The sequence below is a fragment of the Arctopsyche grandis genome, chromosome 6 (assembly GCF_051622035.1).
Source record: "Arctopsyche grandis isolate Sample6627 chromosome 6, ASM5162203v2, whole genome shotgun sequence".
Classification (NCBI taxonomy): domain Eukaryota; kingdom Metazoa; phylum Arthropoda; class Insecta; order Trichoptera; family Hydropsychidae; genus Arctopsyche; species Arctopsyche grandis.
The window spans coordinates 2297113-2321132 of record NC_135360.1 but is presented as its reverse complement, the minus strand read 5'-3'; the positions used below and the strand labels follow the sequence as shown (position 1 = coordinate 2321132).

Here is a 24020-nt window from a genome sequence, read left to right as displayed (position 1 = left end):
CAATTTTAGGGTGTGACCAATTTTCTCGTGATCAGTTTTGTGTGACGGGGGATCACGTGTGACCGATCTAGAGCGTCCGGTTGTCCTGCGACTGGTTCACATGACCAGTAGTCCGTTTACCCCCCATGTAATCAGCCCTGATGGGGACACTGCGACACGGTTGGACCGGTAAACGGATTATTTCGCATATTGCGATCGCACACACGACAGTCGTTGAATATCTGGTTCGGTGATCACGTCCCAAATGTGAATCGCTACCAGGATAACCGCTGCTACGAAAATCTCTCGCGTCGCCTCCTGTCGTACGAAAATTCGTCGCACAGAAAAATTGCCATACGAAACTAACTGCCCAAATATTGCTCAAAATTGCCCAAATCTCAATTCAAAATTGACCAATATTTGGACAGTTTTCTGTACGGTAATTTTCCTGTGCGATGAATTTTCGTGCGCAGGAAATCCAAGCGAGCGATTTTCGTAGCGGCTGCTTTCGTGGCAGCGATTTACATTTGGTATTTAACCCGTTTACCGAATATCTGACACTTGAGTTCTCATTATTAGTATGATAGTTCGTGTGGATATATCTCGATGGATTTAATTTTCGGGTGCCAGATATTTCGTGGTAAAGATTTTAGTGACGCGTGTGAGATCACTTTGTGCGGAATTATCACCTATTGTCGTGTGCGCGATCGCAATGTGGGAAATAATCTGTTAATCTGTTAATTTTCGTGTGCGAAATAATCGAAAGATCTGAGTATGTCCCCACCAAAGTCATAAATTTACAAAAGAAAAAAATCTTCAATGGGAGATATGATACTCTAAGCTAGATGGCTTCATGGTTCTTGATCTGATTTCGATTTTAGAATTAAAATAGTCAATACATTCAAACATCGCACTCTTGTTTTCTTCTTGTAAAGTGAGTTCAGTGTCCCTCGTTTGCTCCCCTGCTAACCACTTTTCAATCCTAGATCTTCTCTCTATTACGATTTCATGATCATCGGTCGTTAAGCTTCTGCTTAACACTGAGAGGCGCCGAGTTCGATCCCTTGAGCTGACCTCGATTGAAAAGAATTTTTCTGAGTATATCTGTAATGCTGCTGGTCAGACCAGGATTTGTGACTCCTGGTTGATCGTTTCCTATCAGAGTTTGCCAATTTTCTCTGATTTCATTGTTGAAACGATTCCCGATTAAAAATTGGCTAAAAATCCTTCCTACCCACTATGTCACCACTATTTGAGTATGATTAATGTAAATATTACAATAAAAATGTATGTACAATTCATAGATGTCTCGTTAATTGTCGAGTTTAAGTCAGTGTCTCGTAATTTAGCGACTTATATAATAAAAAAAATGCTGTATTGTTTGTAATTTGGCCAGGAAGGCGCATTGGGGTTTACCTGTAATGCCTTCCTGGTATGAAAAAAAAAAAATAATAATAATAATAAAAAAAAAGCGCCTGTTCAATTGCATGCTCCACTAGGTGACACCGCGCTTCTCTAGTTATCTTCTAGCTCCTATTATTGATAATAATGGCACCCCTAACTACCCTTGAGTTGGAGTGTTTTTACTTTTGTATCGTGTTGCGAGATATTTCACGAAATTCAGGTAAACAAACATATCCCCAGATGTATGAGTCGTTTGGGCTACGCATTAATTCTTTTAAATTTTTTAGTATCATATAGTTATGTATTTTTTTTTTCATTTTGACACCCAAACGCTCCTGCTTGGCGTACTGGGTGGTGGATCTGACATTACTACTTTCCCCCCTGTTAAATAAAGTATTCGTATATCAAACCACCCCGTCGTTTCACTTGCTCGCCCCCCTTCCCCCATAGTACATTATCAAATAAATAAGGGAAACAGTACGATTGTTATATAGTCTTAAGGTCTGGTTCAAAATATGACCCCCATTTTATGATTTTTTTTTTAATTTTCACTTACCAGAGCGCTGCAATTCGGTTGGTATACACATACATAGGTATATATCGATGGCATGGTGCACAGATATTGTATGTCCATTTTTGAATTGGTATCGAATTTTAAGTTTGTAGATGTTGGAATAATTCTAAATAATATCTGTACACCAAGCCATCGATATGTATATCAATATTATATTCAATAAATTTTCATCTCTTTTTCTTCATTAAAATATTTTTTAATTCTGAATGGAGGCCGACTGAAAATTAACTGTATCTCAATATTTTTCAAACACATACATATATCCAATCACCTACTTAACAGACTAACACAGCTGGACAGGGAAAGTAGAAAAGTAGGATTAAAAATTAACGTAGATAAGACCAAACTAATGTTCAATAGTTATTGCATGCCTGATAGCATCCCATTAGATGATAAACCAGTAGAAGTATATAAATAATTATTTATATTTAGGTCAAATAATTGACATGTCTGTTAATAAAGATGAAGAGATAAAGAGACGTATGAAATTAGGATGGACGAATGCTGTTTTTAAATCAAAAATGCCACTCTGCTTGAAGAAAAAGACCTTCGATCAATGCGTTTTGCCAGTGATGACGTATGGATGTGAAACTTGGACACTGAACGCCAAGATGCTGCAAAAAATCTAATGCATTCAAAGAAGTATGGAACGCTGTATTCTTGGCATTACGAGGAAAGACAGAAAGCGGAACACGTGGGTGAGAAGTATGACAAGGGTAGTGGACATAGTGGATAGAGTGAAGAGATTGAAATGGCAATGGGCGGGTCACGTGGCTAGAAGGATGGACGAAAGGTGGACAAAATAAGTACTTGAATGGTACCCGAGAGAATGCAAAAGGGTAAAAGGAAGACCGCAAGGAAGATGGGTGGACGAAATTAGGAAAATGTGCGGGGTGAGAAGGATGAGAGTTGCGCAAAACAGAGATGAGTGGAAGCGTGTTGGAGAGGCCTTCATCCAGCAGTGGATGGCGAATGGCTGTAAATGATGATGATGATGATGATGATATCCAATTACTTTTGAAATATCAAATAAGTGAATGATTCTCATTATTTCTACTTATGAACAAAATATGTAACAAGGTAGATGGAAAAACAATTTCTCAAATCTCAACTAAATATATGTAACTCGATTTAAAATATTAATTATGAAGTATCAATTTTCCAAAAAAAAAACATTAAACATCTCAAAAATTATGTATTTAATAAAAACAGTCTTCATTTTAACATTATCTCCATGTTACGGTTTCTTAGGATTTTAGGAACAAAATGGTTACTCAACTACTAGACCTCATCTAATAATAAACAAAGGGAACTATAAAACAGTATTTATTAATATATTTTCCATTGAAAAACTTACCATTGTCTCATACAGTAATTATCCAAAATGTACTGTGAATATTAAATATACTATATTTAATTAGTAATAAAAAATTTAAACAAGAAAAAAAACGAATTTCGGTTAAGGTGACAAAATTATACACAATTATATATTTTAAAAATTTATTTTGATTTTGAAATAGCTTTTGTGAAGCTAACGAAAAAAATATAAACAAAAAAACGTACATATATCAAAACTTAACATAGGCAATTTCATTGTACATATTGAACGGAACTTTCTCTTATATTCTAATGACTTTTTTCAATTGAATCGACAACGGCATTAACATAATAATAAAAATTTAAATCATTTCTCATCTAAATGCGTCATTTACCGTAAAACAAAAACTTATTATTCTGAATCAGATATTTCCAAAACTTCATTATCATTACTAGGCAAAATGATCACATCGTCGTCTTCATCATCAGTCGTCTTTTGTTGTTCGACTTCCGCACGTTTGAACGACTCACTGAACTTGATAAACGATTCACTCAACAAAGAACTATTTCCGCTACGTGAAGTCTTCATGAAGGAATTTTGAAACGTCGAACTAGGCGCGAGATCGGTCAAATTGGTAAACCTCGTATTATTAATAGTCGAATCCACTAGCACGTTGACGTCGGTATCCACGGCTTTGCTCGACGACTCTTCCGTCGATATCTGCTTCAGAGCCGTGCGTTCTCGCGATTGCAAGATGGTGTTCAGATTTGAAGTGCCGCACACGTACTTCTTTAATATTTGCGTCGACAGCGTGTCCAAGATTGTGTACAATTTTACATTCGTCGGATATAGCCAGCTCACGCGGCTCTGGTTCCCGTTTGGATTATGGTTGTCGATTTCGATGTCGACGGCGTCGTTGAACCCATATGGACCCAAGAATACGCAATTCTCGCCTTGACAGGGAGCCGCGTACAATCCAAAGTGGACCTTCTCCGTGGATTCCGATGTGTCTTTAGAAGGTATCCGGATGAATTCTTTAGCTTTTTGAGCTTCACTTATGGCTACTTGTATGCTGATTATGTTAGAGTAAAATTTTTTGCTATTCACGCGTATTCCACGGAAATCTTTACTGATCAAAATCAAGAGCCAATATTTATTATTTTTAACTGTAGTGGGTGGAATCAATTTAATCAGCAGATCTTTCCTGACTTTGACAACTTTCGGAAAGGAATTTTGTTGACTCGGACCCGATTGTACATTTGATTGTACTTTTTTATTTATTTTCGGTACGATGTTTTGCAATTTGGATACAATCGGAATGAGTCTCGGTCTGAAAACGTTCACATCATTGGAAATTATATTTTCAAGTCCATCGAGGGACTGATTACCCTCGCTCGAGGATTTTTGGTATTCCGAGATGCCAAATATTTGCCAGGCGTACGACTTTCCCAACAAGAGATAGTGACAGTCTTTGGTGATCTTATATGAGACAATTTCTTTCAAAAATGGCGGATGCATGTCTATCAGCTTTTTACTGGCAAGCGTTATGTTAACGCATACATGGGGGCAAGATATGCTATCTTTTAACGTTATGAATTGTAAATAAGGCGGCTTTATAGTAAGCCAGATGAAAATCTTCTGTAGGCAATTGTTGCTGATTATCGAACTCAAAGACATGGCATGGAACTTGTTTTCTATAGGAGGAATGATACAGTTGTTTTTGTTGAGCAATTTATCAACGTTATTACAGACGATTCCGCACATTTTGCTGAAATCGGTTTTGTTCGGAATGGAAATTACTGGAGGGTCTTGCTTTTCGTTAACATTTTTAACATTGGTCATATTTGAATGATCAATGTTTTCATTTACTTTGTTGACTTCCGAGTCGACGACCTTGGTATTGGACGTGTTGATCTGCGTAACGAGTGTGCTCGGATCTTCGACAGTGCTTTGAGATAGTCTGATGTCGTTGTTTCTGTTCAAGTAATTGACTTTCTTTTCGACTACTCTCTTCAATATTTCAGGGTCGTACGTCGTTCGGGAGCAGGGAATGTCGGCTATGACTTTAATTTCGACATTCCTCTGGAAACTCAAAGTGCTATCTACGATGCTTTGGCATTCGTGGTCATCGTGTGTCGTCGAAAAGCCAAACTGAACACCTTCGACCAGCAGACCTTTACAGAAGCATCTATACAGCTGGTGGACCATACACCAAGGATCGCCGTTTATGAAACTAGGTAACTTTGGCAATAATATTTTCACTTCCGAAGAGAGTTGATGTTCTTTGGGACTTACGTCTTTCCCCTTAGAAAATGAGCCTTTGTAGTCTTCGAATCTCTTTGGCAGTTTGACGCCTCTGCGCTTGGCGCCTACTAAAATAGTCTGATCGTCAGATCGAATCACCGTTCGGTGAAATTTCTTTTCTTCTTTCGAAAGGTTCCTGTTGACTTGGTGTTGCAAGTTTAAAACCGCCGACTGTGAAATTTTCGGTGACTTTTCGGGGCTGCAAATATTGCTCGACGACTTTTTGTCATCTTCCAGATTGCACTTGCAATCGAACATGCACTCCGGGGAGCCGCAATGTTCATTTAAAAAATAGTTTGTATTCAAACTGTTACAAACACACCCCAACTTGCAATAATCATTATTGCAATTCTCTTTCATAGCATCCCCTCCGATATCTATCACGGTAACGTTGAGTTTCTTCAACTCGTTGACGTACTTTCTTTTGACTCCTTTCTTTTTATTAACAAATTTACTATCTAACAACATACTTTCATCAGTTTTGGGAGCGTCCGATGGATCATATTTACAAATGGAGTCTTGAAACTCTTCAACGCATACCGCTTTTAGAATGTCGGATAAAACAGATGCGACACATTCGTCGCGCGGATTCTTCGGTTCGTAGTTATCTAAAAAGTCCAGTCGTGTATCCAGATCGGAAGCGGACGTGCGGTTTTTGTATTCATTCTCTGAATTCTTTCTCCAGAAGCAATCCGCCATGTCCAAGTCTCGTCTCATTAAAATGCGAGACTGGTTGTTCTCATATGGAATGATAAACGTGTGCGAGGCATTTTTAGCCGGTAATTTATTGTCGAGGGTTGACGATGCAAAGTTTGCCCAAGGCGCGTCTATAAAACCTTGCGAATTTCTCACACGCTTTAAATTCACACAGACGTTGGCGTCCAAAGGACTACCAATCAGAGGAGAAATTTCCAAAGCAACAGGCGGCATTTTGATAAGCTCAACTTCTCCTAAGCCAGTGTTGGGTTCGAAATTATTCAACTTGGGTTTCTTGCATAGGGGTCCAGGTTTCAGTTTAATGTTCATGTAAGTCAAAAGTCCTTTTCTTTTACTAGTCACATTTTTCGTTGGGGTCGGAAGTTTAGTTTTGACGACTCCTTTTGTATTTCTTTCTTCAAATTTTTTTGGCAGTTTTACGATCGATTTAAAGGCGACGTCTCGAACGTTTCCTCCACTGTTGCCGGAAAGTAAAATATCGCAACCATCAACTTTAATATACTGCTCTGGAAATTTGTGCGACGAAATATTCAACTTTTGCAAAATCTTCCATGAAAATCGATTCAAGGGCGAAAATTCGGTTACAAATTTCTCCAGAACATTCACGATACTATTATCCAATACTGTATTCTTATGACCACTTTTCGTGAACTGAGATATAAAGTTTTCATTCCGGTACAGAATTTCTTCAAAACTAGTGGAATCATCGTCAATGTCTGATTCAAGATTTTCTTTTGAAATTTCTGAAATTTCAACAGGTTTTTCATTCGTATGGTTGTTATTAATTTTATCGTTTTTCTTCTTTACATCACAATCTGACTTTCTGTCCCGCTTAGAACATTTTGAATTCTGTTTGGGTATCGGAGATTGACGAGATTTGTTTGGTTGTTTCGGTTGATTTATGGCACATTGAGAATTAGGAACAATTGGGTCGGGTTGGATTACATCACCTAAAATCAACAGATCCTCTATGTTCTGATTGTATACGATTTCCGGAAGATCGTAGATCGGATGGTGGTAAGAAAACACAAAGGCGGAATTTTCACCCATCTGGATGTTGTGATTGTGTCGACAAAATCTGTAACGGAAATAGTAAAAACATTAATACCTACAAAAAAAAGTATAAAAATTAAATTATATTTAATATTTTTTTATTAATTGAATCTCATATGTATTTTTTTTTTATTTATTTACTATCGGCGAAATTAAAAAAATTAAAACTATTTTTACTGCATATTGAACATCTCGAGATGACTAGATATCGGTTTACGAATATTTTATTGTATATCCGAAAAAGCATTTCGCAGCAATTTGTTGCCCTGCGCCATAATGTTTAAATATTAAATAAACAAGTTTATTTTCAAAATTTTTTAACCTTCTTTGTATTATTATTATACATATGTATATAATAATACATATATATATATATATATATATATATATATATATATATATATATATATATATATATATATATATATATATAAAGACGGTAATCTGCGTGTGTGTGTGTCCTAACGCCAGCCGAACATAATGAACGAATCGATAATAAAATCATGTATCAATCCGAAAGCACCCGTTGAAATTTCAACGGGCATCAAACTAGTTTACAAATAATATTCAATATTACTTCAACAGTTGTTCAACAACCAAAAAAAAATGTTATTTCGATAAATAAATTTGTGTATTCATTGTTTGCTTTACAACCTATATAATTATCATTTATTACACTATCACGGAGATGACATTTCCAAAAAAAATAAAAAAATAATACCGATAAATTAATATCAGTTAAAAAAAAATAAAATCCCAAGGCATTTTTTCATAAAATTCTTTGCATATACTTTAGGGGGCCCAACTTATAATTTTAACCCGAGGCCCCGTGGAGCCTGCAGCTGTCTCCGAATGCACATATGACAAAAAAGATCGAAATCTCAAAGAGTCAATGCGAGTTGAAGGAAAGAGGTGAGGGGGGGGGGATATTTTTTTATTTTTTGTAGCCCCTCCCCGTCTATGTTAAAATAATAAGGGGAAGAAACTTCTTGTTGAAGATTTTAAGGATAAAATTAATCTCCTTAAAATGACTCGTAATATTCTAGTGAATATATAAATAAAATCGCAATTTATAATACATACATAGTAATCACGCCTGCACAACAGGAACGCGCCTATTAGGTGAGTTACCGGTGGCCATGTTGAATATTGTCCAAGTCGTAGAAAATCAGTCAAATAAATCGAAACCAAACTCCAATCTTATCCGGATCCACTCGGATGCATCACACGAGCTGAAAATGTTCGTAAATTGTCGTAAAAAAGCAATAAGGTATATTGGTAAAACCAGTGCCGATTTTGGGGGGGGGGGGGGGGCTGGGTCGGTCTGATATTATTAGCAATGAACTGATGAATTTAAAAGCCTTTCACTCATTGTATCAAATTTTATACAACAGCACAATTTACAAGAATTAAGGTCTGACCGCACTATGCGTCAAACGAACGATCCGACACTACACAACAGTGTGCGACAATACTAGGTAAACCGCACTTGAACGACAGCGATGCGACACTACACAGTAAATTATGTCAATCATTCGTTCGGTACCTCGGAACAAGATGGACGAAACGGACGCTATTATATGTAGTATCTTTGATATGGGAGGAAGAAGAACAATCGAGAAAAACCAAAAGTGCAATTTCAAAGAGAATAATTGTCGCAAGACGACCCCCCACTCAACGACACTTGCGTCAAAGTTGGTCGGAAAGTTAACTTTGACGCACGATGTCGTTCTACGTCATGCGACTGTCGCGCAGTGCGTTATGTTTCGTACAATTTCATACAAACAATATTTGGTCGCGTACTGTTGTAAAGTGTCGGATCGTTCGATTGTCGCATAGTACGGTCAGACCTTAATTCTTGTAAATTGTGCTGTTTTTTTAAATTTAATACAATGAGTGAAAGGCTTTTAAATTGATAAGTTATTTTGATAAGGCTTTTAAATTGATAATCCAAACATTTGGGTTTCTATGCTTTTGCTGAAACTGTAGCAAGGTCCCAAGGCGGGGAAAAATGAGGATGGTAATCCGGTTATTTATAATTTTTTCTAAGAGTGTTTAGGAAAAATTGCCCGAGGGCGCCATTGGGTGTATGCTGGCCGGTTCGGTGATTACTAGTCAAATGTGAACCGGTCGGTCACACGTGATCAACCGTCACACTAAAACTGGTCTGAATTAAACTAAACTGGAAAACTGAATTAAAAATTGGTCGAATTTTTGGGTGTGACCAGTTTTTTCGTGACCAATTTTCGGGTGTGACCAGTTTTAGGGTGTGACAGGTGTTCACATATGACCGATCTAGAGCGACCGGTTGTCCTGTGACTGGTTCACATATGACTAGTAGTCCGTTTATCTGCTGGCCGGCACTGGGTAAGACAGTGGTAGGTGCATGGCAACACCGATCGCATGTGGGTGCGGGACGAATGACGAACGCGACGAATTAAAATGGCGGTCGGAAAAAATGAGCGCACGTACACACATAGAACAAAAACTAGTAATGAGCGCCTCGATTGAGAGACCGAACGAAATGGCGACGAGCGACGACTCAATCGACGAAGCCACGCTGGCCACAAACAAACATGGCGGACGAGCCACTGCTGCCAACCGTCGACGACCAATAATCAATTGCCGACTACAGCCGCTGCGACACGCATTCATCGCGCGATGACGCGGCAATCAGCTTTTTAGACAACCGCCATCTTAACTTAGTACCACATACATAGGTATATATGTACGTATGCGTGAGAAAATCGTACGAAAAATTACGAACATACGCTCATGCGATACAATGATAGGGTACTTCTTGTGTACTTACTAGAGAGAGAGATAGAGTGCGAGGGGGATTTGGCGTTTGGCGATAGCGTGGCTCTGAGATTATCCGTATCCTGAGTGACGTATACGTATCCGTATCCGGATGACAGCGGCAGGCGGACGAGCTCGAGCTTGCCGATCCGGGCTCGGGCCTACCAACCTCACTTCGGTGCGCTGTGCGTCAGCCATTTTTGTTTCACACGCGACTACAAACACGTCCATGTACAATTTTTTTCCATTTATTTATTTATTTATTTCATAGTTTTGGACCATTGTGGCATTACAGGAAGAACCTAATGCGCCACAATGGCCTAAATTTGATCAAGATAAAACAAAATACAAATATAAAACAAGTAAAATATAAAATAAATGAAAAAAGCAAAAGCAGAAAACATGGTAAAATAAAATAAAAAAAAAGTAACAAATGAAAAATAATAAATCAGAAAAAAAAAATGAACAAAAGTGTAAAAATCAAAAATAAAATCCATAAATCCCATTCTTTGTTTACATTGAACAAAATTAAAATAGTACATAAAAATGTACAACAAGTAAACCAAAATAAAACAAAATATGAATAAAAAATAAAATCACAGCGAGGCCCAAATGGAAGAGAGTAGATTAAGATTCCACTCATACATCACATTCAAATTAAGAAAGTAATGATGAGCGCAGGCTACCAGATAAATATGCTAAAATAATATCCGATAATCTACGCTCACCGAGGTGGAAAATATCGCATTCAGGGATGGCAGCAACGATTTCATTGAGAAGTCTAATAGCTCTTGTATTTATGTAGGTATCGAACGAGGGTGTAATACGGCATCGAAACGAACCGAACGGCTAAATAAACGTCTTTGTCAAATATTTTGAAATTTTAATTTATTTTAATCTTTAATTTCTACCGGGAAGGCCTGACAGGTAACACCAATGCGCTTTCCTGGCCAGAAACATTTTACATTTGATACAAATATTATATCCTAAGTAAGTTTTCTTTATATGTACCAAATCGGTCCCTACGAAAATGGCCCCTTTTGCGAGCTTCCATTGCCTCCACTGATTATCGTCAAAACTCTTATATCGTGAGAGTGTGCAATTTTTACAATGGCTTAGAAGAGAATATTGACCTATTTTATGACAGTTCAATAACTATTAGGAACTTATTTGCAAGATTGGTTTTTTTTAACCCGTTCTTTTTTTTGTTTTGTTTTTTACTTTAATCCGTTTCGCTTAAGAGGGCTGGCCACCAGCGCCTTGTCCATACAAACGTATTACACTTCTTCCTTCCTCAATTATGGCACTAGAGAAATTATTTTTTAATATGCTATGGATATCCACCATTGGGATGCATCTATCGTTTTATTTTTTTGATTAGTTATTTTTTATAGGAGCTAGCTATATTAGCTCTTTTTTACACTCGCGAAAAGACTCCAGCGTGCTTATTTAACGGTCGATTTTAAAAAAAATAAGCGCATAGTTGCACAGAAAATATCTTTCTCATACCGATGATGAATTTTATTTTAAAAATTGGTCGAGTTTTGGAGGAGAAAATAGGAGAATACGAAACCTCGATTTTGTCGATTTAAAATACGTATTATCTGGTCGAAGCGAATCTGTCGCATTCACTCAATATATATATATTGATATATATTGTCGCATTCACTCAATATATACATATATCGAAGAAAGGAACGGCAACAAAATTAAGGTTTCGGGTGAACAGCCCTCTTAATTTTCTACTGTTACTCACCATAATCTACTATTATTTACGAATATGTCATTATTTTTCTTTTTGTATTGTTATTTATTTTTTTCTTTTTTGATTGGCCCTTCATAGAGAGTTCCATTTTTCATGCTATTCGAAGAAACTTTTAATTGGCTTATATTTGACTATTTATTTTATTATCTTTATTTTAACTGTAAGTTTCTCTCTGTTTATTAAATAAATAAATAAATAAAATAAAAATTAGTAGTATACAAAGTACATAAATACATATCAATTAATATTCATAGAGAAATCTATGGTAAAATTTGTAAATTTGCAGCATTTTTTAAACAATTCAGCGAAATTTAGTAAATGCATATCGATTAACGTCCAAAGAGACATTTATGGTCAAATTTGCAGCATTTTATATAATTCAGCGAAATTCGAGATTTTGGATAAGTTTGCCAATTTGTTGGAACCATTTCAATGAAAATCAGATAAATTTGCAAACTCTGATAGGAAACGATCGACCTGGATCACAAATCCAAAGTATGGCCAGCAGAGACCAGTGGGGTTTGAACCTGTGACCACTTGAAATAATTATTAGTATCGAAAACTATCTAGTTGGAAGCCAGTGTATAGTTTAAGGGCTCTTGATATTTTTTAAATCACGCCCGCCTTTTATAATATCCAAGCAATATGCAACCCCAGCCATATTTGCACAAAAAAGCATATTTAATGGAAAATAAAACACACTAAAGGGAGTTATTGATTCGACAAAATTAACTAGATTATTAACAAAACAGGTAGTCATAACGAATCCATGACCATCAGTGGCGTGCGGTGAAAATCTCCCTATTTACTTATGTGTGCGCGAGCAGGATAAAGGGGGACTAGTTTTGACGTCACCTATTCCCTTGTATCCTGCTCGCGCACACGTAAGTAAGGCTATACGACAAAAACAGGTAGAATTTTACGGCACGGCTATGCAAAATAGTAAGAAGAGGTATGTAAAAATAGCATTAATCCTAGGGCGAAGTAAGAAGAGGTATGTAAAAATAGCATTAATTATATACAACTTTTTTAATAAGAAATTGAAAATTTTCGGTTTATCATTCGGCTATTGAAAATAATTTGTTCTAAATTGCACAAAAGGTAAAAAAAAAAAAACAAGAAAAAGACCACTTACAGCCAGTTATAATCGCCACTTTGTCATTAAGGTGTTAGTGGAAGGGGGTAGTGCGTTGAAATGGGGTGGTAAAATGTACAAGTGGTCACCCGTTTTTCTTTACTTGATGCCACTCTGTAAGTAGTGTGCTGGCCGTCAACGAATTTACCCATCAAAGTAATCATCACCATCTGTTTCTTGCTTTTGTTTTGGTAGTCAGCAATAAGTAAATAGCGTGTTAAAGGATCGTTTCGCAAATCTATTTATCTTATACTTAAGAGGGCTGGACGCCAGCGCCTTGTCCATACAAACGTATTACACTTCTCCCTTCCTCAATTATGGCACTAGACAAACTATTTTTTAATATGCTATGGATATCCACCATTGGGATGCATCTTTGGTTGTATTTTTTTGATTAGTTATTTTTTATAGGAGCTAAGAGCCGCCAAACATCTATAAAATCGCCTCTTTTTTACACTCACGAAAAGAGTCCAGCGTGCTTATTTAACGGTCGATTTAAAAAAAAATACGCACATAGTTGCACAGAAAATATCTTTCTCATACCGATGATGAATTTTTTTTTTTAAATTGGTCCAGTATTGGAGAAGAAAATAGGAGAATACGAAACCTCGATTTTGTCGATTTAAAATACGTATTATCTGGTCGAAGCGCTGTCGCATTCGCTCAATATATATATCGAAGAAAGGAACGGCAACAAAATTAAGATTTCAGGTGTACAGCCCTCTTAATTGGGGATGCTAAAAGTATTCAGAGAAGCAGAAAATGAATTTGATATCACCTGTTTCTTTTTCTGAATTCAAGAACCCTTTGAACGGTCACAACCGGTAATGCAGCTATGTATTGATCACTTGACCTAAAACAATATATTAAATATCAGTGGATTAATATGGGTCTACCTCATTGCACTGCTTTGAAATATCTCGAGACTCGTTTTCCCGACTTTTTCGGTGTATTTCGTCATCGAGTTTGTACAAATCACATTCGAAATATTTCTTGTATGTATATTAAAGATATTACACACATGTATAAAAAATATATATTTGTTAAAAACATACAAACTCCAATTCAAGCAGACGAAAAATCCAAAAATCGAGTCTCGGGATATTTCAAGTTGGTCGAACACAGCACACTGGATTAATATATCGCTATATATTAAGGTTGAACAGGAACACTACCAACACCATAAAAGGTTCTCAGTTATATTGCTAGGCTTAGCTGTTAACTTTCCAGGCTAATATATTTAAAAAATATATATTTGGAGTAAGTAAATTCATTGGAAGAAGACTAATGATATTCGGTCGAAAGGTGAATGGGATATCTTACCTGGTCTTGATTTTGAGCAATGCACATTGATGAGCTTAAAATGTATTGGATGATACCATTCATGAAACCGTATTCAATTAAAGTGGTCAATAATTATAAACTTTGCTCGAAAGCGTGCCTCTGGTACATAGTAACAAGGAAATAAACCTAATACTTTTGATCGTCGGCAAACAAAAAAAGGCGAATTTTTACTATTTTGGCTTCATACTATATTGTTTAGAATCCCGCAACTCATTATATATATAGGGTGGCCAGAAGTCCCGTATTTATGGGACAAGTTTCGTTTTCTAAAATTTTATCCCACTGTCCCGGTGAAGGTCGTCGGGACAGTTAAATGTCTCCATATTCAAGTAATTGTTTCTTAAAAACTATATTCATAATATATTTGAGACTACTTTTTGGTCCTTGGAGCACTGAAGCAGTTAATATGTTTATTTGTATATTTCGGAAAAGCAAAAAACTTTAAACAAGTTTTTACTTGGATGTCTTCAGAAAAACAACCACACTATTTTATTTATTGAAAAATCAACAGACAACAAGATGTAGACATGCATAAAAACAAAGAGTAAATATAAGAGTATATGTATATATAACATCCGAGTCCAATTACAGATTTTTACAAAGATAATTTAATGTAAAAGATAAATACAAGATTAACAAATGAAAAAAAAAATGAAAGCTATAACTTTGACAAAATAGCACATTGCATAACTAAACTTAAGTGTTAAAATATTGGAAAAATGTTATAAAATAGAATAGAAGAAGAAATGGAAATTTATAAACATAAACAAATGAAAAAGAATAGAATAAAAGCTATAGCATGACAAAATAGCACATTGCAAAACTAAACTAAAGTGTTAAAATATTGGAAAAAGGTTATAAAATATAATAGAAGAAGAAATGTATCAATCGGTCAAGATTCTCTTGATGTTAGTCCTGAATTGATGTAGGGAAATACCGAACAGATCAACCTCATTCAGCTCGCCGTTAAACATACGATAAACACGCTGCAGATAAGAATATTTTTGGGAATTAGTATTGAAAGGATTAAGTGAAAAGAGTGCAACGTGTCTAGAATACCTAACTGGGATCCTGAAATCAACCTTATTCAGTAAATCAGAACAATCAAGGAAACCATTTATGAGCTTAGAGAAGAATGAGGCATCAGTAAGTCGTCTATGAAGTCGACTATGAAGAAGTTCAAGAAAAAGCCGAATATCTGTCTGATTTAGGAATATAAATAAATGAAAATGACCTCTTAAAACAATATTTATTCTGTTCTAGTATACTAGAACAGAATAAATATTGTTTTAAGAGGTCATTTTCATTTATTTATATTCAAATTAAATTAAATTGTAAAATAGAAAATGATCAGTAGATCAGTAGCTATTAAAATAGATATAAGATGTATTGTGAACATAATTTCGTAATAATAAAAAGCATTTAAAAATCAAAAGTATTATATTACTTTTGATTTTTAAATGCTTTTTATTATTACGAAATTATGTTCACAATACATCTTATATCTATTTTAATAGCTACTGATCTACTGATCATTTTCTATTTTACAATTTAATTTAATTTGGTTAGTAATCATAGTATTATATTATTCTAATGTTAATCTACAGCATAATAGGAAAAATAGCTCAAAAACCTATTTACAATCCTTATAAATGCTCATAATACGTCTAATACATAATATTAATTAAAGACTGTCTAATGTCGATGACCTAAAGCAGATTGTGTTTAGGTAACCTGAAGGGTATAGACATTTAGTTGTAATCACCGAGACTCTTCACAAGTGTGTTAGTATGGTTATTAGTGATTCTGTCATAAAATCTACTGGTTTGTTTGTTAGTAATGTCTGTAACAAACGGAATATTATTTATAGCATGCGTTTTTTCAAGTTAGTATATATGGGTGTATTATAAATTATTTTTTAGTATATTACTTAGTATGTATTAGTAGTATAGTAACGGTATATTCCTAAATAAATTTTAGGAATATACCATTTGGTCATCTTCAATTTTGTTTAAAGTGGATAAAAATACCATGCAATGAGAACCAATTTTATCTCCATTGTCGAGGTAGTCAAATAAAAAAAAATGAATTATTTAGTTATTTATTCGCATTGCCTGCACACAGTGCAAAAAAAAAATTAACAAAAGGAAACAAAAAGAGATTACGCAAGATGGAAGACGCTGTTTTATTATAAAATGTAAAAATATCTTTCTACCAAAAATGACCCGTATTCATATTTTATAAATCTGGCGACTCTAATAATATAGGGAAAGATGGAAGAAAAACGTAGACCGATGAGGATCAAATCTAGGTGAGAGGTTTCAAATTCAAATAAATATATATTATATATTGGCGTTTTCATCAGTGGCGGCTCGTCCATATGGGCTGCGGGCTGCAGTCCTTCCAGTACAGTACAAATGCATGCTATTTTCATCGTCCACATGGGCTGCGGGTCTGCAGTCCTCCCATTATAGTTCATATGCATGCTATTTTTGTTTTAATTCGATCACCGGTTTGGTTAACGAGTCTGATTAATCTCTGCAGCCCCCCCCACTATGAATTCTCACAAGCCACTATTGGTTTTCATTTTACTTGTATTGATATACTATTTGACACGAAACTGTCAAGGAAGTGCAAAGCTCTGCAGACAAGATCCAACCCAATTATGTAATACTTTTCAAAAGCAGGCAGTAAATATACATACTAATAAGTTGTCTATTGTTACTGAATATTCAAGTTTGTGAATATTATACAAGAAAAATTATCATTTTCAAATTATACAAATGGAAAAAGCTTTACCCAAGAGCCTGGCCATACCAGGTGACTCGCAGGCAAGTGAGTGACTTTGTTGCCCAAGGGTAGTTGTTCGTGGTCACTCTTGGTCAACCAAGAGGCATCAATGACGATGCCGTCACACGTGCTGATAGTTTTCAATGTGTGACGATGCAGTCACACTTGTTCATATTTTTTTCAAAACAGAGTCGCCAGTCATCGGTAACTATTCACCAAGAGTGGCAGCCTTCAATACATTTTGAGGGATCGCGACGGTTGTTTAGGTAATAAAATCATCGTGACAAACCCAACAACTGCAACGGACCTCGACGGCCAGGTGACTTTACGACTTGGGCAATCAACGAGTTGCCTGGTGTGGCATGCTTCATACAACTGTATACATTTGATCTGCATGCGCAACATAATCACCCAGAGTGGCTTGCAAGTCACTGGGTGTGGCTGCGGTCTTATAGAACCGACCAACCTCTCTATAATTTACATATATTGTAGCTATTATAACTGTCAAATTATTGTGCAATGTGAAAGTTAAATTGCAAAAACCATAATCCATCTGCTGTAGGAAAACGTACATGCTATCTCTTTCTCGGCCTCTCGACCAATAGCATTTCGTACAGAAAATAGGAATGCTATTGGTCGAGATGGGGTGAAAAGTACAGCATGTGCAAAGTTTTACCTGTGTCTTCTTACAGTAGATGGACTGTAAGTATAAGGTTTATTGTTGATGTTGTGAGTTTTATTAAATATCAGTTCCAGTATTCAAAACTTTATCCAAATATAAGCCATCGCCAATACGGCCAAATATAAGATTTCGGCCGTAGTTCTGAGTTCAACAAGTTGCTGCGGGAGTTTGGAAAAAAAAGACAAGAGTATGCTTTGCGTATCATTTATTAGATTAATAAATATTTTTATACGAATTAGTGTTCATATGATTTTACAAAACGTTGCGTCCGTTTCTAGATTAACAATAATCACATGGATATTTTTTTATCTGCGTGTCTTAAACCAATAAATAATTTAATACAAAAAAATGACAAAATAATATTTAAAAAATGCACTTAAAGAGTACGTAAAAAAAACTATAAACAATTTATGCAAATGTACATTTAAATATAAAATATCAAACAAGAGGTAGTTTTATATTCACTGAGAATTATTTCTCTCGATCGTTCACAATACTGTTGGGCTAATATAGGAAACTCATTTACTTAAATTAAGTGTGTGACAAATTCTATTGTACCCTTAATACATTTATATGTATATATTATTATGCCTAGAATAATATCAACCACTTTCCATCGTTGTGCGAACGGTTCAAATTAATAAATAGTTAAATAAAGAATTCAATAATACAATAATCAAGCTCTATCACAAGAATATTACTAAGTTATCCTATAATGTTAATATTTGTACTGAAAACAACTTACAAAAGGTATTTCAGGCATATCGAGATACACTTGTGATAGTGTTCAATTACAAAATCATCGTAGCAACCGAAAGCTCAAATCTTATTTACATAACATTGATTATAGTGATATTACGGGTCAGTAGAACCAGAATACAAAAGATGCTACCGTCGCACGAAACTATGATTAACCCTTTGGCTACCAAACGGTGATACATTGTCGTTCACAGTTTAGCCCAAGATTGCCAAACGCATCATTTTCTAACATAAACGTCCTTTTTTAAATTTATTATTCAATTTGTAAACAATTCATATTTATTTATTAATACGAACGCTAATAACAACTGACTCATTAGAATAATTAGCTCAAAATATCTGCAATCATAATGTTCAGGTCTGTAAATTTCCATCACAAGATCATTTAAGAATAGGTATTTGCTTTATTTAAAAAAAACCAAATGTCCGAAAAAAGGTTATTTTCTCAGACAAGGTACCTTCTAAGACAAAAAGCGCGATAGATTTAATTTAATGGATTGAGATATTTTGTCTAGGTTAAATGCATTTTTGGTGTACGTGGATATCTTAAAAAAAAGTAATACTACAACGAATTAATCTGTCTGACAATCTTGGACCAAGACCTTCAAAATGCCTAAATAAATCGAACAGGGCGACCCGAAAATATTATAAATCACATTTAAGTACTATCAGGCAGCTTGTTTGTTCCTTTTAATAAAAATAAATTACGTAGATATAATAAATTATAAACTAAGTCAGTCAGAGATGGATGTGATCCATAAAAGTAAACTAAAATTAACAGTTTTATTATTCTCGAGTCTTTTATCACTTTTGTATATGTCATGGCTTAGAACGATTACTACTCAATAGTTGAAATACTTATTAATTTACACTTAATTCTTTACACAACAACCGCATTCGTAGACGCCATCTTGTCTTCGAAGTGATGATAGTGGTGGTGTATGTGTTCGTGCACATATCGATGAACAGTTGACGTTCCATTGCTATCTTCACCTTCACCGTCGGCTTCGGAGCCTCGCAACAGCCCTCTCCACTCCAAGGAATCGTTAATGTCTAAATTCGCCGTGAGATTGTCGATCTTTTCGCTCACTTTGCAATCCTGCTCCGACCATCGCTTCTTCGAATTCTTCATGAGCCTCGTATTATTATCATTCTCCAGCCACTTTTCGACTTGAGCCATCGCCCTGGCGTGATACTTCTCCCTGTTCTGGTGCTTTAGATGGTGCGGAGAACACGCATGACCATGCACTACTGGCTTTCGATTTACATTAGTCTTTCGGATCGCTTCAATGTTTTGTTCCAAGTCGTAAGATTTAACTTTCGACTCGGAGCGGTTTAGATGCGTCTTGTTCTTATTATCTGGGTTTATATTGAAGCGATGCACGGCGTCTTGATCTTTGCAGTAATCGAACGATTTGGCTCTCGACTCTGTATTCTTCAACTGCTCGGTCAGTGTCTCTTGGGTGACGGTTTCGTACGGTTCTAATAGTGTGTATCGGAAAGGACCTTGAGCCAAATCGTGAGATCTCGATCTGTGATGGCTCTTCCATGATTTTTGTTGCTGAGCGGGAGCCGGATTCGGTTGTTGGCCCTTTAAATGAATGCCCGTCTTGGCGTGTTGAGACGACGAACAGATGACGGCGTGAAGAAAGCTGTCGTATCGACATATGTTCGATTCTTTGTGCGTGTTTATGTTAGTGCTAGCTAAGTCTAAGTATCCGTTGTTGAGGTGCTCTCCGAGACTTGGTTGATTTGTAGGTTCCGGTGTGTATTTTGCGGTGAAAGTGTTCGATCTGTTGCGGTGTCGGTGCTTACTAATTACGCTATCCCCTTCTAGACTACTGACAACCCTTTGGTCCGGATAATGTTTTCTGAAACGAAAAATTAAATTTTAGCAACACATTCGAAATAGATTTTAATTTATATTTTTAAAAAATCCTATGGACTATTGTAGAAAATAATGTAGCAAGAGACCCTTTGAAATTAGGCATATTGAGTAATTAAAAGAACAACAAAAAAAACAATTTGAATAATTTGAAACTGGTATGCTAGTGATTTTACAATAGTGACCATTTTATATTGTCTCTTAATCTTAAAATTAGTTAACACTCCAGAACATTAGAATTTAGAATGTTATGTAATTTTGAATATTAAAAATATTTTATACTAAATATATAGATTAGAAGTTTGAACACACCTTGAAGTTTGAAAACTCATGTGGTTTTTTTCCATATTGGCCTGAATAATTTCTAGAAGTTCACGTCGCTGTAAGCTCCCAGATCTTTTTTTATCCGTCGACCCTCGGGCGCGAGATCCGTCCACCGAGGTATTATCTCGTTGTCCCGTCGTCTGCTCTGGACTCGAAATACAAGTAGGTAAAACATTCTCTTTTTGCGAATTCCAGATATCGTTTCTATGATGACTTAGATTATTTTGCTGGTTGCGAAACCTTGGACTTAAATTATTCTTTTGATACTGTCGATGGCGTATATTTCTTTTGAAGCCTTTTGGCATTCGGAGTCTTTCGGAACAGTCAGAGACATCATCGTCGATCGACAGACGTGACCGTCTCTCCTCCTCTGCTGGATCCGACACTGCAACGGCATGCTCTGAATCAGGACCCTTGACGAACAACGGTGACTGTTGTGATACAGAAGTCAACGGCAAACTTTCAGGCTGTCTGCGTCTTGGTTTACGTCTGCCTTCTCTGACGTGGTTATTCAGATCCCGTTTAAAGCGCACTTTGTGATCTTTATCGGTGTTGGGTCCTATCTGCGGCTGTGTCTCGTCTTCTTCAACGTCTTTTCGCTGATCGGGCGAAACTGTCAATCGGACTTGAATGGTCTTCGATCCATAATGAGGCACAGTCACATTTTTTCCGAAAGACTCGTATATAGTCGATACTATTCCGGCAATATCCTGCAAATACAATTACAATTTAGAATATTTGCAATATTACAAAACATACAATAGATTAAAAATCATTGCACTTACATCTTTTGTAATTCTCCCGTGGCCGTCGAAGTCATACAATGTAAAAGAAAAATGTAAAGGTGAATTTTTGCCACCTGAATTTTTGCTGCCTCGGACTTCAACGTCGCATGTGAATTCCTGAAAGAATTATTTTAATTTAAACTCAAATGTTTATTTATTTATTATATTATAGTATTATATTTGTTGTTTTTTTTTTATACCTCAAAGTGAACTCCATCATTTTGCTGTGATGATGGTGGTTGAGGTTGAGTTTGTGCAGTGATTCGACAAGCAGGAGTTACATGTCCTAAGGTTGGAGGTGGTGTTGTCGGAGCATTATTGTCAGGAACGAGAAGTGCGCGTGCTTCACTCGGAAGTAAGTCTGGAGGAGCTGAACATTGAGAGGGTGCTCTGCCCACCAGCTCTTCCGTATCGGTCCGTTCCCCTTCGGCAAGAACTGAAAAAAGATAATAGCATAAAGTTAGAAAGGCATTCAAAGTTTATTAATTGAACTTAACTATAGTGAAGTAAATTAAGAAATTGAAATGGCAATGGGTGGGTTGTGTGGCTAGAAGAATGGTTGAATAGTATACATATAAGATGAATTGTAAAAGGCTACAAGTAAAATGGGTCTCAGAACAAAGAAAAAAATAAAAGTTTGTTGGATAGTTGATGATGATGAAACTTCTTATACATTACATTGACTGTGCAAAATAAAATTGAGCATAATTTGGAATGTAAATATTAAATCTATAGTTCAAAAATGACCTTCACCTGTTTGATTACTAAAGAAAATATCCAGCTATGTTTAGGTAGATTTTGTACAAATTGTCGGCCAAATAAATTGTAATGAAAACAAAAAATAAATTAAAAATCCGATGAGGATTAATAGCACATATTCCAACACAAGCTATAATAGCCTATAAAAAATGATTTTTTTTAATTGTTAACCTTTCGTTTGTAAATTAACCATTTTTTTTTACATATACATATATTTGGAATTTAGTCAATATCTATTCAAAACGCAATTACTCGTTCACTGAAGCAGTTGTTTTTTTTTTATATCGATTATAATACATTACATATGTATATGTACATTCATACAATGTGTGAGGCTAGTCTGCATTATTTCTTCATGAATAGTAGAAGGCAATAATATAAAAGGTTCTAAATGTAAATCTCAGAATCTACTTCGTAGAGACGTTCGTCGGAACAAGAGACGAGAAAAAAAGCCTAGATAGAAAAGACTGACAGGTAGGTATACAAAACGGCAAAATTCTGAAAAGTAAACACACACATATATAAAAACCAATGCCGAGAGAGCAAAGGGGGGTTCTGTCGCTTGTGTCAACAAAGCAAAATTTAATTTGTACCTGGGGCGGCCCCGTCTTGTGAAGCCTTCCAGGAATCCTGTGAAGTTGCGGCCTCACAAAACGAGGCACAAGACCTTAACGAGAAGCCGATAAGAAGAGACCTCGCCGAGCTGATCAATAACGAGTGAGAGACCCAAAAGAAGCATTCTCGAAAAAGTTTAATAACCCGCAAAAAAAGATAACCGCCGACCAAGTGCACGCTCATCCGAACACCATTCTATCTATGGTTTCGAAACTGTCGTCACAATATAAATCAATGTCGATTCAACACGAATATGGACGTAGGAACTAACCTACATACAAATTAGGTAGGTTCAGCAGCGTACCCAGAAGAATACGCTCGAAGAGACAGGGATTGGAAAACATGTGAAGATATGAAGAAGTGATGGACAACCTACTCAAATACTAGAATGATACCCAAGAGAATGTGGAAGACAGCAAACGAGAGCGGTCCAGAAGGTTCTATGATAAAACCGAGCACGAAAATTGCGAACATGTGTAGAAAACTAAATAAAATAAAAAAAAAATATTTTTTTGGACACCATTGGACAGTTTGGATACTAGCTAGTCGATTTAAACTCACAAAAAGTTTTATATGTCCACAAGTCTATTTTCAGTGATCGCTTCTTTCGTGACCGCAATTTTCTTGGTCGGTCAACAATCATCAGACCAGAGCCTTTATATAGCATGCTGCTTTTAAAAGCCTTTATTATTAAGGAGCCCTATAAAATTTGAAAATTTAACAAGTATTTTGTTAAAAAAACAAAGAGTATAAGGGCCACGCAAGTTAAAGGCGAAACTTATTGAAAATGACTAGATTCATCAGTGTTCAAAAAACCTATAAAAGTAAACAAAAATCTGTATTTTTCTAAGACATCAACAATATTGCTCTAAAGACTAGCCCATCTCTGATGATAACTGATAAGGTAGGGATTTCAATACCGGTAAATCGCCAAAATTTCGCAATCGGTTAATACCGGTAAATTTTAAACTTTACCGGTATTTACCGTATTAATCGTGAATTAAATACAGATAGAGGCAATTATTGAAT

General features: G+C 35.8%; 2 protein-coding genes across 4 annotated transcripts in view; both read right to left on the bottom strand.

Annotated features, from left to right (window-relative positions):
* Positions 1-3450: 3450 nt before the first annotated feature.
* On the bottom strand, positions 3451-10340 carry ocm (over compensating males). Of its 3 annotated transcripts, none has more exons than XM_077432997.1 (3): positions 10162-10340; positions 8433-8581; positions 3451-7374 (listed from the first exon to the last, which is right to left on the bottom strand). In XM_077432997.1, exon 3 carries the CDS (start codon positions 7344-7346, stop codon positions 3687-3689), a length of 3660 nt encoding a protein of 1219 aa, XP_077289123.1. In that variant the 5' UTR covers positions 7347-7374; positions 8433-8581; positions 10162-10340; the 3' UTR covers positions 3451-3686. The 3 variants fall into 3 exon arrangements, with proteins under 3 accessions (XP_077289123.1, XP_077289124.1, XP_077289125.1); XM_077432998.1 differs by lacking the exon at positions 10162-10340 and adding an exon at positions 9822-9980; XM_077432999.1 differs by lacking the exon at positions 10162-10340 and adding an exon at positions 9826-9917.
* Positions 10341-18053: 7713 nt separating this feature from the next.
* nkd (NKD inhibitor of WNT signaling pathway naked cuticle) overlaps positions 18054-24020 on the bottom strand; it is a 38983-nt gene continuing 33016 nt past the window's right edge. Inside the window, exons 2-5 of the mRNA XM_077432322.1 lie at positions 21818-22053; positions 21618-21734; positions 20821-21542; positions 18054-20494 (exon numbers count right to left, since the gene is read on the bottom strand). Of these exons, the coding sequence (XP_077288448.1) occupies positions 19504-20494; positions 20821-21542; positions 21618-21734; positions 21818-22053 (2066 nt within the window). The 3' untranslated portion in view covers positions 18054-19503. The remainder of the gene's footprint in view (positions 20495-20820; positions 21543-21617; positions 21735-21817; positions 22054-24020) is intronic.

Bases quoted from the DNA above. Each gene is read 5' to 3' on its own strand.
- ocm (XM_077432997.1), bottom strand. From the start codon at position 7,346: ATGGGTGAAAATTCCGCCTTTGTGTTTTCTTACCACCATCCGATCTAC.